The following is a 15,735-nucleotide window of genomic DNA, read 5'->3' as shown; positions in this document are numbered from 1 at the left end:
CACCCTAATCCAATCCTCTTACACTTATTCATATTGTGGTTGTGTAAAAGAAAACATTAAAAAAGCAGACCTCCGTAACTGATTGGTTCTATTACCCGTACCTATGGTTGTACAACTTGTTTGCAGTGGTGCGTTGTGCAATGTTAGTCTCACAGTTGGGAGAAGTGTTTGTGTTACTGACCGTCGTAAATGATGGGTTCCTTCTCACGGAAGTAGGTGAGGGCGGGGAAGGTCTTGATTCCATAATGCTTGGCGAGGCGCTTGTCATTGATCTTCACGAAGTCCACGCCGAAGCTGTCCGTGTCGTCGTCGATCTTCTCTAGCTCCGCCAGCACCTTGTCGCATGTCACGCAGCTTCGCGCATCTGCAAACAAACAATTTACTAGTTATCATCGTTTTATTTGGCAGAATAAAAGTTTTCATTGAATACTGACCATGAATTCCGTATTCGGCCCCCCAAGCATTTTTTTTACATTTTGGCCAAGATTCTTGCACTAATTTCTCTTAGAATTTAAAAGATTACATTTAAAAAAAATTAATCAGTACAAAACTTTTATATTTACCTAGCTACACGTACAGAATATATAGACAAATCATTAGTAGGTACTGTTACGTATAAAATATGCAGCTATAAAGGTACCTACCTACATTCCCAGTAATTAATTTGTCTTTGATGCTTTTAGGCATTGGTATCCCGATATTTGTTTGCGATATGTTAGAAGAAAATATGATTATTTATCAAACCACCAGACGAAACAGGATCTCTCACCTGGTAGGTATGTTGCTGACAAATCGAGATCGAATGACATGTAATTTTTTTAAAGTGGAACAATGCTAATCGGAATATTTTTTAGCCCGACGAGGCAACTTTATACCCAGAATGATTGGATAATCACCAACCATACAAAAAGGTCGTTTTTTATATCCTTTTCCAACATTTTGGTGAAATCGGGATTTTATTAATCATTTATTCTGGCCTGAACAAAGGCAACTCACTGCCTGTAATCTTGGATCAGGGATCGCCAAGATCATTCGATAAACCCTGGAGTAATTCCGTTTCACCACCACATGTGTCATTCGAGAAGGAAAGAGAAGTGTTTACCCCGTTTACTCCTTGGTGTAGCGAATAAAATCCTGGTCCTTTACAGATTAGGTTTTCACAATATACCTATGCAGGGTTTTCCAATAAGAGGTGTTATTTTGATATTCAGTCGTAAAAGATCAATGGTTTCGTTGCTTGTGTGGCACGTAGCGCCGTCTTGTAGAAAATAAACGTTGTCCAGATCAATACCATCCAATCCCGGCTATAAAAAATCAAATCATCTCTCGATAGCGATCCATTCACCGTAACTGTTGCTCCAGCCTCATTTTCGAAAAAGTAAGGTCCAATGACTCCGTCAGACCATAAACCGCACCAAACAGTCACACGTGGAGGATAGAGAGGCTTTTCAACAATAACTCTTGGGTTTTCCGAGCCCCAGATGTGACAATTTCGCTTGTTGACGAAGCTACCGAGGTGGAAATGGGCCTCATCACTCAAGATGATTTGCATTTGATTCTCTCAAGTGAATCAAAGTTCCATTTTTATTAATGGCATAGTTTCTACTTGTCAAATGTAAAAAAATGACAGCTTCAAAATAAACATCTACCGAAATATCGGGCTATTCAAAATAACACCTCTCATTGGAAAACCCTGTATTTGTTTGCTGAATGCAAAGTTTGTGTTTAAATATGATTCCAAGTTACAGTACCATCAACGTTATTTAACTACTCATAGGTACACGACCCGAGGTAAAATTGCACAAAGATTTATTAGTTTCCATTTCTCTCTAAAAAAAGGTTGGCGCTCATTATCCATTATTTTTTAAAATCCAGTATAGTTACACTTACATTTTTGCCCCCAGCGTAATATTATGCTAATATTTTAGCACCACTAGTGCTTAGCTTACACTTAGTATAACAGCTTTTCAAAGAGATAATAGACCACTGTTGAGACAGGCTCCTAAGGCTGTGTATTTTTTAGAGATATATAACCACGAACCATTTTTTGTGTCTGAAATAATACCACAAATCATCTATTGTTTAATAAAATACCACCAGTAGAACACACCTTGATTAAGACATTTTTTAATGAATTTTTTTTAAAGTCTAGGAAAAAATCGGTTTTCCTATTTACGACCAGTTTTTCTAGTGTAAAAAGTGACAAATTTTGTTCTTCAAATTGCATTAAAATAAAATAATAACGACTTTTGACGGAAATTTTTGCGTAATTTGTAGATAAGTGGTCGAAAGGAAGAGTTATTCTATCTTACCGCGACCAAAGCAACGCACGAAATATGTAGTCATTCCTGAATTTTCAAGGTCATTGTAGAATATGCATCGCTGTCCATGAATCATGAAGGTAGTATAAATAAATCTGGGTATGGTCTTGACTACCTCCGCTGTCGTAGTAATAAAATCACGGGATAATCTGATTTCTGATCTGTTCCAAATTAGAAAAATGGCAATTAAAATAATTTTATAAGATTAGATACGAAAATCAGTAGCATGAATCGGAAGTATGATTCCCCACAATACTTTTTCAAATCCGTGTGGGGGGGCTGGCTTGGGAAATTTTAGATTTAAAAAAACATAGCCCATAGTTCAGAACCTTTTCGCTAACTTTAGTAGGTTTTCGAAAATTTCGGTAGGTGTGGCATAGCTGGCCATGGGTTGCCCCACGGCAAAAATTCCATGAATCTTTTTAAAAAAAATTTCAAACGTTCCCCTTTCGTAAGTAGGTAAAAAAGAAATATTAATTTGTAAATAGCTAATTTGGGTTAGCTGGAAGAAATAGGATGTAACCTATGCAACCCTTTGTACTTTTTGTGCAATTAATGTTTTATGAATTTTAATTTTAACCCAGCTGGCTTAGCTACTGAATTCTATCTCTTTTGATCTTCCATTCAATATTAGAAAAAATAAAATAACGAATAAATGAAGTAAGTGGATGTAATAAATTTGATATATCTACTTAGTGATAATGGGTGGCTTCTCTTTTAGTGTAAAAATATTTATAAGAAACCTCACAAATGTACCTACTGACACGGTAGAATTCACTAAAGAGATAAACCGAGTAGTATATAATATTGTCAGGGACAATCAATACCTAAGGTAAAACAATATTTCCGGCCGTCAATCACCCACGTGGAATTTTAAATTAAATATTAAAATTCTGGTCGAAGCGTCCTCCCTTGTTCCCCTGGGAATCAAAAAGCACTCAGAGTCTTTTTCCAGTCAAAGACGGCCTTAAAAAATGTCGTCACTGATAAAAGTTGTTGGTATGGCAGTTGTCATTTGCTCGATAACTGGTGTCGGGATCTTTTTGACTCCCAAAATGAAAATGATATTACTTCCTTGTCATAAGCTTATAACAAATTAGTCACCCTCCGAGTACTTGAAAAATCAATAAATTGACATATGTATCTACTAAGTAGTATTTCGGTTTGTTGTGTGTAAACTATTTAGGTGTGTATTTTCTTTTTAACCAATCGAGTATCTGTCGTTTTCATAAATATACAAAACCGAGCACGTAGTTGCCGTGTTTATAATATTGATATTGCACTTTTAGCACCAAAAAAGGTTTTTACAAATCTGAGTTTTATAAAAAGTTTTGTAGATGGGATGGTGCCCTGAAATCTCGATAAAACGGCTCACAAAAAGGAGCCACGTCAAAGACTAAAAATTGTGTAATGTTTAGCTGTTGCGGGAAGATGTATAGGTACTAGCATCAATTTGTACCATGTTTTCACTCGCTCGTTGGCTGTGCAGAAGAGTGAGACGTCTTCTTCTTCTTCTTCTTCTTCTATACAGAACACGAAGCATGCATTCACACTATGTCCTACGAACGGACCGTCTAGTTTTTATACCATCCCATATCGCTACTTAGTTGGTCTACCAAACCACACCTATCTATACAAGGTGTTAAGAGACGTACTTGAGTTACTTCAACCAGTGAATCCTGAAATTATTTGAGAAAAAAAAAATTAAATTGTGTTCTCCAGGGCTTTTTTCGTGCTTTTCTTTATATTTTAAACAATTACCCACATGTCGTCACTGGACACTCAGCCGACTATTATATTTTATATGTTTTTGATGAAGGGTGTCGCCGGTGACCAAAATTTCATTTCCATTTTTAACTCCAAATAATGTCAGGAATCACTGATTGTAAATCAAGTACGTCCCTTAACAGTCTGTATATACTATAACCTACCAAACCAAATGTTTTGTTTAAAATGACTGCTGTAATCAAACAAAAAAAATCACAACATCCAGGACCTGGCAGTGTCTACGCTGTAGAGGCAGTTCAGATAATGACTACTATTTACTCATTAGTATTTTTTTATTAGATTTTGTCATGATATTTTCCTCCAGTTAGATGTCTTCAGAGTTCAGTATATATCGACAATTTGCAAATATGAAGAGTAAAAATCTGCGCCTGTTGCGGCGAGGGATCCCAAATATTCGGATAGTGTTATTGATTAATACTAACTTATTTTTATTCCTGATTTGGCCAGCTTTAACTACAGTAGTTGATTCTGCCATGTTTTTTTACGAACTTGTGCCATTAAAATAGCCTGAAATGCAGAAGTTTCTTCCCGGAAAACTTGAAAATCAAATTACTCTTGGTATTCGAAATCTGGATCCTGAGAAAAAGGTGATCAAAAGATCACCATTTAAACATCGTGAGAAGTGACAGTGTTTTCTTCTCACAACTGTAAGTTATAATGGGACAACGGCAGAAGTAATTTGAGTTTCCAGGATTGATGGGGGAGATTCCAGACCCTTGATGGAGAAGACGATTGGATTGCTGACAATATTAAAGAGTCGATGAGCATGTCAGTGAACGGGCTGAACGTGTTATGGAAGAAGGGATTCAAATATCTTAAAGCTCAACAACAGCACGTGGGCAGCAGCTAATTCACAATTCACATCTCCTCAGAAAATGTTTTCAAAATTATGTCAGTTTTATTGTGTCGCGTGTCGCCCGAAGGATTCAACTCCTCTATCATCGATGCAAACTATCTAACACGGACCCGTAACAAGTCGCAACTGACGGTCTTGACCCATTTCCAAAAGCAATACAATACACCTAATATGTTATCGCTAACCGGTGCACTTAACGATGCTAAATATATAAATATATTCTGGGAGATCGGGACACGCCATCGCGCCATGGCGGCTGGATAACAGATATTCCGACTTGCGTCATTTTACTCCAAAACACACATACTTGAATGGCTGTTCACGTGTGTTGTGTGTTACCCAACCAGTCAATATTACATATATCTTTCTACTGGCGGTTGGAAAAGTAGGGTACCTGTTTAGAAATATCTATTCAAATATGAATTACCAATTGTAATAGCGAACATCTCTTTTTTGTCTTGATATTATCATTGCTGGGTACAGGACTCTTTCTGGTTTTTCTAATTTCGGGACGGTGCCTTGCATTTTATGAACCTGCAATTATTATTTTATAATTTTATCGAAATAATTGAAGCATTTTATTTATTAGTTGAATGATTTTGGTATGGTCCATATAGTAATAGTGACAGGGTCGGCCTGTGCAGGCGAACTTGGAACAGTCCGTTCCAGGCGCCGAACTATCAAGTCGGAATTGCAAAACGAATATTATAAATATCAAAATGTTTCATTTCAATACGTAAATCCATTGCAAATATTACATACATTATGTTTGGAAATGCGGATTTCAACTTAATCTGATTGCAGTCCTACAATATTCCCATGGGAATCTGTTTGGAGAGACTTTTTATTCATCTTCCTGTATGCTTTGGTATACGAAACTGCGGTATTGGGTAATATATGGGTTTTCTGATCTCACCAGATTAGCTAGAATTTGTAACGGGAAGATTTTTTGCTAACAACTAAAATGACGGTGCTTAATTAACCGGCGCCGCCTACGCTTTTTTTGGGTGTACGGACGCTTTTCACGTGTATTTAAATTAGTTTCTTCAAAATTGCGTATTTAAATGGAAACGACTGAAAATTAGCTGGGAATGTGAGATGTGAATATACTCAACATCGTGTGTTACAGCATCTAAGAATACCACCCCACATAACAAACACAACAGTAACACCCAACACCCACATGTGAAATTGTGAATGCTCCGAGGCAGCTCTTTATCGGACACACAGATTTTTCATTTTGTACATAGTGTATTTGCCGATGAATATTTGTATATAAAAAAAGAAAGACTGAGCAGCGCGTTGTTTTGCGTGAGGTTAGGTTAGGATTGGGTCGTTTTTCGCTTTCCCGCCTGTTCTGCCCGGCGGCCATTTTAGGAGATGGTCAACACGAGAATAGTCGCCCGGGCTTGCAAGACTTGACTCCGAATGACTGCTGTGATGGGATGCCGCGCATCTGTTCCCGCCGCCATCTTCAGCCGTGACGTCACCCTTGACAATATTGTATGGAGTTTCCTGGCGTCACGTGACATCTGTTCTTAGCGAGCTTGTCACAAGTGACGTCGTGCGCGATCTGAACAAATATTGGCTCCGAAATTTGCGCATTACGGAGGAAGGGTGACAGTTTCGCTGTCCCTCTCGCGCAATTGCAAACGCGCATAATGATTTTCACTTTTTGTCTCCTAACAGCACTTAGAAGGAGGGGCTAGGGGGCTTTGATGTCTCTCTCGCACTTACTGAAAGTGAAAACGTTGCGCCAACTCGCAAGCATTTGACGGACAATTTTCAGGTCACTGAAATGTCCCGATAGATACGAAAAGTATGAAAGGTCAGTACCTACATTTTATGGAGTAGCTAGGTTAGATAAATATATCTCTATGCCGACGATGGACAAAATAATAAATAGCTTTGAAAATGGCTTTCACAAATTAATAACGTTGTTAGTGTCGCGTTAAATGGCACCCTTAGAGATAGGTATATAGGTATTTATGTATTATAATAAATTTAGAGAGGGTTCGACAGAAATGACAATAAAATCTCTCGGTTTTCATCAATTCAAGAATCGAGGAAAATCGATTAACAGTAGATTAAAATATCAGAACGTGGGTTTTCGTCGCTATGCCAAGACACCGACGGCAATCGGGAAACCATACATTATTAATACACGGTCATAAAAAGTTGTTTCGTTGCGAGAATAGATTTCATTTGAAACCTCTCATCTGCTGTGAGTCATTAAAGTCATAAGAGAGCATTTATCTGATGGAGACCAGACACCGGAGCGGCGCTCCGTAATGGTTATTTGAAGCACCTGCTACCTGCTATTTGCTCTCCGCTCTCTGCTCTCTGCTGGGTCATTTACCACTACCACTAACTTGTTCTACTAGCTAACTCTAACCAAGGTTCACTGTGTCAAAGACGATGCTGGTTAAGTAGTTTAGTGGAAAATCTGAAGTTAATTTATTATCGGATGCCAAGTTTAAAATGCAACAAGATAGAAGTTTATCAACATTGTGGTCCAATGGCAGACACGAGGTTGATTGACAGACTGACCAAAAATGGTTTTCAATTGAAAACCAAAACAGATATTTTCCATCTTTATCAAAAAGTGTCCAAACATTTGAAAATTTTTAATGCAATTTTTTTTTAAATCACTTATTTGATAATATAGATAATTGTAGAAATTGATGAACTGAAAACTATAAATGGAATCAGCTGATTTATTTATTGTGGTATTAACAGTTTTGTTTTGAAAGTGGGATAAGGGCGCGAGTTTGACGGTTTTGCCTTGATGATAAGTTAGGCAGCAAATGTTTCTATGAACTGTACATATTGTATGGCCTCGATATGAGATTTTAATGAAGAAAAGTGAATTAGGAAGATAACTGTCTCCTTGTTTATCACTACAAATTTGAACGAAGAAACATTGTTTTGTCCGAAACTCGCGTAACTATGTCTAAGCCGTCAGAAGGGAGAGGCAAGACGACTCAAGTGAGAAATATAGGACGTTTAAATTTTCTTCATCCGCAATTATGGAAAAAAAATTCTCCTTCTGATCGTTATTCGCTTTTTACCGTCTTAAGGGTCCATGAAGACAGTTGCGCTATATTTAGTACAGTATTCATACTGAAACTTTATGGGTGTCTTTATTATTTACATCAAGGTATTTCATCACCAGCTAGTGATTTTGCTTTTCTTCCAAATCCCTTCAAATTCCTTCTTCATTTCTTTTCTGGTTCCCTATTCTTTAAAATGTGTTGGCCAGATCATCATTAAAGTTCTCCGAGTCCTCAGCTAAACGAAAAAGCTCCCTCACCTTAAATAATAATTATTTTGGTATAGATCACCCATAATATATAAATCACCCTACTTTTGCTGATACCTATGTATGTTACCCTTAGTTTGTTTTTCAGATAAAGCTTTTTCAATGATATTTTTTGTGGACAAAGTGAACCATAAACCTGAAAAGCCCTGGATATATCCGTATTCGCTATCGCGCTATTTTGTAAGAATGGCACTGAAGCCAAATCTAGAGTGAGGGGAAATTTCCTGGCAATCATCTTGTATGACAAACTTTTAAAATGATTTGTGTGCAAAGTGGTAAATAATTAACTATTTCAATTATGCTTTTGTATAGTTAATGCAATTATAACGGCTTCAGATTTTTTATGGATATTTTATGAGACAGAGAATGGGATGTCCTTACAAAATTTATCAGGTTTTGGCATTTTTTATACATCTTCCGCCTCACCCCGCGGCTTCAAATTGTTCTTGATCAAGTCCGTTTAGGGCCTTTTAGTTTCCGTGGTGTGAATCCACTTTTATGACTCCAGCCTACCAGACTGCTCTACACATGACTCTCCTTGCCAGCGCCACCCCCCTGGGTCACGGGCGGAACTGAAGAAATTGGGAACGAAGCCCCACGTCCTTCCGTTCTGCCTCTGGAACTCGACGCTTTTCTCCTTGGGGTCTTGGGTTGTACCCATTTCCCGCTTACTGTCTTCAAGGCACACGCGGTAAAAAGGCCTAGTAACTTCGATCGGATTTCCGCTCCGTGCCCCGGGGACAGCTTAGCACTGAGGGATACAGCTTCTCCATTTACTGTTTCCTCAGCTTCAGAACATTTACGTAGGTATATTTTCTTTTGTAAAATTTTTGTTTATTTAGGAGACGCAGTGCCGGCCGAACATATACATCATCATTTTTCAGTAACCTGTGCCACCAGCTCATCATTATATGTTTAAAAAAATTCCGTCATTTAACAACTATTATTCCCCTCTTGTATTATGTTTGGCGCTTGCATACCGTCACCTAACCACGTATGCGGAGACATTGGAGGTCTAGAGTCCTTTTTTATGAAATTGTAGAGTTGTTTATACCAAAAAAATAGCTTCCTTGCGAGAGCCCCGAAGGGGTGACAATAAGTCACCTATACCGGGACGAGAAAGTGGTGGGTCTCTCCAATGCTCTACACATGATCGGGGGGCCATGTTCACGTCCGGGTTTGAACACGACTTCCTTGGGCGACCTAGACATCTTCTTTCTTTCACTTGCGCGATCTTTACATTCGCCATTTACTGCCGTAGGTGGTTCAACCACACACATACGTATCGAGTATCTCATTTCTGCTGCATTCAACCTAATTTCATCCTCCCTCTATCCGTTTCGTGCCCAACCGCCATACAACAAGTTTGGTATTAGAACTTAAATTTAGACTGCCAGACTTGTTTCCTATGTCAACTTAGTGTTAGCGTCTCATGCATCCAATACTTGATCATTTGAATTTTCTGGAATCACCATTATTTCAGCATGTTTTTTTATCTCTTGTTTTTTTATTTTGTGCCTTACAACCTAATTTCCTTTTCTTAAGGGATAAACTTACTACTTAACTTATACACTTGATACAAGATTTCATTATTTAAAATCACACCGTTAATTAATACTTCGTGATTAATGTTAACTTTTCAGTTACATAACACACATAATACTAACAATTAAAATAATTCTGCATAAGTACCTGTATGCTTCGTTCATCTTGAATGCAGATCTTCCATACGATAATGTAAAATATGTACAAATGTACGAAAAGCAATATTGCTTGTCAAAGTCTACACTTTCAGATTTACTCGTCTAGACCTAGACCAATCAATACCATCCAGTTCTTGGAAAAAAAAATACTGACACAAATTCTACAAACCCTGAATCTCTTCAAACTATTGGTAATCCGCTTAAAAACGGGATTTCAGTCCGTTTCATGATAAACTTATAGTAAATTCGTAATAATATCGGAGCACGTATTCATGCACCTGCATTTGTCTTGATAATATATAATGACACGTATTCTGACATCATGATAATACTTTGACATTTTACTAAAAGTTTATCAGAAAACCAATCAATTCATTCGATAAGGGCATGCAATCTCGTATTTTTAAGGGGATTCTTAAAAAATTAGCAATATTTTTCAACAGTATGTTTTCTCCGTGTACCCTTTGTGATATCAAACCACTGATCAAATCTCCGTTCACTCTTAACACAATGTAACGCTTCCCTTGTTTAGAGGCGCGAGTTTCTTGGATAATGCCTTCCATAACGTACACTTTGGTGTATCGAAAAAATTGAAAATTTCTGACTGTTTACTGTTGAATTATTAGGCAACGTAAAACCAATGACAATAAATAACTTAACTATTTATATAAAATTAACAGGAAACAATAAATTCAGACGGTGAAAGTTCACGCAGAAAACGTGCGCGATGTCTCAGCCGCCAATAATAATTATCATTATTTATGATGATGGCGATGGATTGGTTTATCTTGGGCCTAACAATCCACTAGGTACCTCGGATTATATTAAACCATCTGTTCTTGGTAGGTAACTACAATCAGAGTATTTCTCGGGGAATGAGAAATGATTTGTATATTGAATTTTGCTTTTCTTTGATGTGAATAACCAAGTAGGTTGGTGCATATCCAACTACTAAAGAAAGCATTAGAATATCGATACCAAGGGGGGATTTAAATTTAACCTATTTGATCGATACAGTACGCTTTGTGCATTATTATTATGTTTAAAGTAAGTACATACATAGTGTTACTAATTATGTTGGCCGAATTGGCCATGAAAGAATGAAAAGTGGAAGTATATAGGACATATAGTCAACATGTTGAATTGATGGGTTCGCGACCTTATGTATTGTATTTAATTTGGAATAGATAATAGTTTTTTTTTAACTTTTGCAATAACTTTATGAATAAACTTTAAATTGTAATATTTAATAATTGAAGACAATGTGCGGTGAGAAAATGAAGACAATGTTGGTAGTTCTTATTCGAAGTATGTGATACAGTTAAATATGACCGATGGAGATAGGGTCCCATTAGCTCAGTTGGTAGACCTGTGCCGCAGCAAGGCAAGGGTCCTAGGTTCAAGTCACAGACGTGACCGTATATTTTTCTGATTTTTATGTTTCAAATGTTCGTTTAGAAATATTGCCTTCAATAATTAAATAATAGTATTGTGCGATGTATAAGATGACCTGAGAATAACACGTGTACAATAAGGAACTCCAGTGAAAAAATATTATGGATTTAAAAATATATTCATATAAATCAACGAACGCTACAATGAACGCTAAATCAACACTTTGGTTCAATACAGTAACATTAGTGACGAAATGCTAATATTTTACCTAGAAGTCTTCAATGTTAAAGGGGGGTAATCTTGCGTATAAAAAACTTCTCGATTCCCATACAAAATACCGCACCGGTTGAAAAAAAAAGGTAGGTTTTTGATACTGGTGACGTCACAGGTAAGACCCGAAAAATATTAACTTTGAGAATTATTTCAACTATCAAATGTAACTAGAACAATAAAAAATATACTGGTTTTAGCTGGATTGTTATTATTGATTAAAAAATGGACTGGAGTTCCTTATTGTGTTGAATGCATAGACATGTCTGACGTCAATGGTTGACTGTGTGTTCCATTTAAGTACCAATAATACAAAGCATTCAATATGATACACAGACGTCAAGAAAATAAACGTTTTATGCACCACACCGGTTAATTCTGACTGCATAAGTGTGGTAGTGGGTAGTGGGTGTTGTGTATTTGCAGGAACTTGTTCACTTTTCCCAGTTTTCTGAGCGTACAGAATAGTGATTTTCAAAGGAAGATACAGCCAACATCGGACATTGATATGCCGTAAGGGGAGAATGAGGGCAATACGAAAAGCACTGGAAATAATTTGGCCTGTTGAAAGATTTTCATAATTTTTCTCGCCTGAAGAATTATACTAGTTGAGCGCACGGTGACAGGAATTACACGCTTTTACTAGTTCATTAATGTAATATTATATAAAAAGCCCTGACAAGAATGAAATTACTTTTAGATTTTGTCGAATTGTAAAAAAGTACTGTAAGTACAAAAGGTACACAAAAATTAATAAATTAAACAGTAGATTCTCGTGGGGGAGGAGAGGGTGTAAGATAAGTATATTTGAAAACGGGCTATGGATAATTAAGTTTGAGAAACTCTGGTATAGAACGTGGAACCAGTATCCTCTAGTTTTGTAGTATACAGAATATCTTCGGTTCAGGCCGCCGCGACATCTTGGAGGCCTGCCAACTCGCTGATAAGAATGTGTTTTCTTCGATCGCAAAGATTTAACAGTCCTATTTAACTTTATCTAATTAACCTAATTTCGTTTTCGCATCTGACCGCGATGGAGACAGAGCCGCGAGGGCAAGGTTCCCGCGAGGATTCCGCAAGGTTTCCAGAAAGGGCTGGTACTACCCGACTCTGGCGATACTAATATACAGCCGACTAACAGCATCCTTTTTTTTATTAATTATATAAGCCCGTCGTCCCAACGGCTCGGTAACGGTAAGAAATCAACACTTACTAAGTTCACTAAGGGTCTCCGGTTTTGTCGATTTCGTACCGTTACTGAGCCCGTGGGACGACGCGCAAAGAATCAGAAAAAACTCTTGTTACAGTTGACATAAATATCGAGCAAAAATACGAGACAGTGGTGAGTCGGAGCTCTGGATTTTTTAGATGCGGAAGGGTGATAAGTGATACAATTTTCAGGATACTATTATAATAGAAATATTATACTTTTAATTTGATTTCAATAATATATTATTGTAACAATTCTATATCAACGTCCCAATATCACACTCCTATGCGACGGATTCAACAGCTAGGAAACAAATACTACGATGTTGTTTATATATTTAGTACATCAATTTCAATATATAAACATACCCTATTGAAGTTTTTTTCATCAAGTAGTGGAATAATTTAATAAAGGTATTTAATTTGACTAGCACATAATAATTTTATCAACTGAAACAGAAAAAAATATTTTTGGATTATTTATGTTTTGTGCCTACATACTGTGTAGATCAAGTTTAGTGATATTTTGACTTTATTTTTTTTTGCAATTGTTTTAAATAGTCTGCACTATTTTCGTGTATAATTTCGTAAATATTTTTTATATATATATGTATGTAAAAGCCTTAATAGGCGTGAAATAAATAAAAAATAAATAAATATCAAACGTATAAGAATCGTGTACAACTAACAAATAAGTATTTCAAATATAAAGCTAGTCTTTTTGTAAATTAACTACCTACTCCAGTGATTATTTTATCTTGATTTGAAAGACTCTAATTAAATGAAGCAATACTACTTTGTTTAAACCACTATAAATATAATAACTTAAATTTGGGAGGCGAATGCGGGTACCGCCGCCCCAGGAAACATTTATTGGATAACCAACACCTCTGCCATACGTCACCCCAAGTGGTTCACTATGTTTGGTGATTTAGCAGGGTTGCCCGGGTTCATAAAGTGAGGTGAGAGGCTGGTTTGGGAAGACCCTTTTATTTCTCCAACTGGTCTCTTTTGACCCATCGTCTTGCGCTCGATCCATGTGTCCTTCACTTTAATGTAGATACTTGGGTGTACTTTGTTGAATCTTCTGCTCTAGGTGGTCCATTTAAATAAGAAAATACTCCATTTAAATAATTTAAATAAGAAAATACGAGACGAAAATAAATTCTGGACAGTAAGTGAGCAATTTCGGACCTACGATAACCCATCATTATAGAGTTCAGAAGATTTGGTACCTGCCCACAGAGATATTTAACTGTTTGAAATAAGGATTATTTTACCAATAGTTAGCAATAGTAACGAAGCTTTCCTGCAATGTTTGGGCACTTGACGACAAATCAGACCACAACAAATGAATTAGTATAAAGGTACCTATGTAATATGTAATAAAAAAATTGATGTTTCTAAAATTTCTCTTTGCCGATCGTTTAGTAAAAATCAGAATACCGTAACAGTTTGCAGTTTGGCACTTAGCGTTGTTTCTGGTGCTTCCCAGGCTAGTATCTAATATGAATAAATGTTATTTTAATGGAAATTATAATAATTTATATTGGACGACGATGACTTTTGCATGCGCAATGGAATTATAACAATAATAAAATGTTTGTCTATTCCAGCATTTGCTCTGTGGTTTTACAATATTTACATTCAAGCAATAGAAATACAAAACAATGTAATATAAAAGTAGATTTTATTATTCGGTAATCTCATTGTTCGTAGCTTGGCCATTTCTTGCTATTTGATTATTATTTAACACTACAGGGTTTTCCAATAAGAGGTGATATTTTGAATAGCCCGCTATTTCGGTAGATGTTACTTTTGAAGCTGTCATTTTTTAACATTTGAAGTAGAAACTACGCCATTAATAAAAATGGAACGATACACGCTTCAACTTATTATTAAAATTCACTTGAGTGCATCAAATTCAAATCATCTTGAGTGATGAGGCCCTTTTCCACCTCGGTGGCTTCGTCAACAAGCGAAATTGTCACATCTGGGGCTCGGAAAACCCAAGAGTTATTGTTGAAAAGCCTCTCTATCCCCAACGTGTGACTGTTTGGTGCGGTTTATGTTCCGGCGGAGTCATTGGACCTTACTTTTTCGAAAATGAGGCTGGAGCAACAGTTACGGTGAATGGATTGCGCTATCGAGAGATGATTAATGATTTTTCATGGCCGGAATTGGATGGTATTGATCTGGACAACGTTTACTTTTAACAAGACGGCGCTACGTACCACACAAGCAACGAAACCATTGATCTTTTACGATTGGATATCAAAATAACACCTCTTATTGGAAAACCCTGTAGATGCAGCAACTATAAAGTTATTGAGTCTTTCATTGGGACCAGCCAGCAATCGTTGCCTCGGGAGGGAGGCAAAACTGTGGACTTGGCCGTTCGCGAAAATCGTGCAATAGGGAGAGAGTCCAAATAATATGAACTTAATGTTTCTTTTAATCTAAATCATGCATTAAATATTTGCCATGAGTCATTAGCGCCATCTCGGCACCTCTGGCCAGCTGCCAGGCGCACTGCTCACTCCTATTTACCTCCGCCCATAGTATTGCTCAATTTTTAATGCATTGTAAATTATAATGAAAACTTTTGAGTGAAAACTTTCAAGGTATCTGCGTAGATGATAAATACTTAACTTATATTTCAACATAATTTAACGTGGTTCCTATTGAATCATAATGAAATATAAGAGCGATAAGCCAAACTCTCTAAAATCCGTCAATGGACAACGAACCAGGTTCAATGTATTTTCGAATACAAAATGACCAAAGTTACACAAATATAAATCCGCGCGGAGACAGAAATAGAACTCCACAAAAATATTATAGACCAAAGATATTTTTACACTGGCTGTG

General features: G+C 36.8%; 1 protein-coding gene across 2 annotated transcripts in view; it reads right to left on the bottom strand.

The window, feature by feature from the left end:
- The window catches only part of hlk (hulk), a 56,394-nt gene that overhangs the window by 34,516 nt on the left and 6,143 nt on the right, over positions 1–15,735 (bottom strand). For both annotated transcript variants that reach the window (XM_089632503.1, XM_089632504.1), the window contains exon 2: positions 182–364. In XM_089632503.1, coding sequence (XP_089488629.1) covers positions 182–364 — 183 coding nt within the window. The remainder of the gene's footprint in view (positions 1–181; positions 365–15,735) is intronic.

Source organism: Hesperophylax consimilis, chromosome 6, assembly GCF_061612785.1.
Source record: "Hesperophylax consimilis isolate HC1 chromosome 6, BYU_Hcon_1.0, whole genome shotgun sequence".
NCBI classification, from domain to species: Eukaryota; Metazoa; Arthropoda; class Insecta; order Trichoptera; family Limnephilidae; genus Hesperophylax; species Hesperophylax consimilis.
Note: the sequence above shows the minus strand (reverse complement) of the source record. Positions and strands in the feature narration are given on the sequence as shown.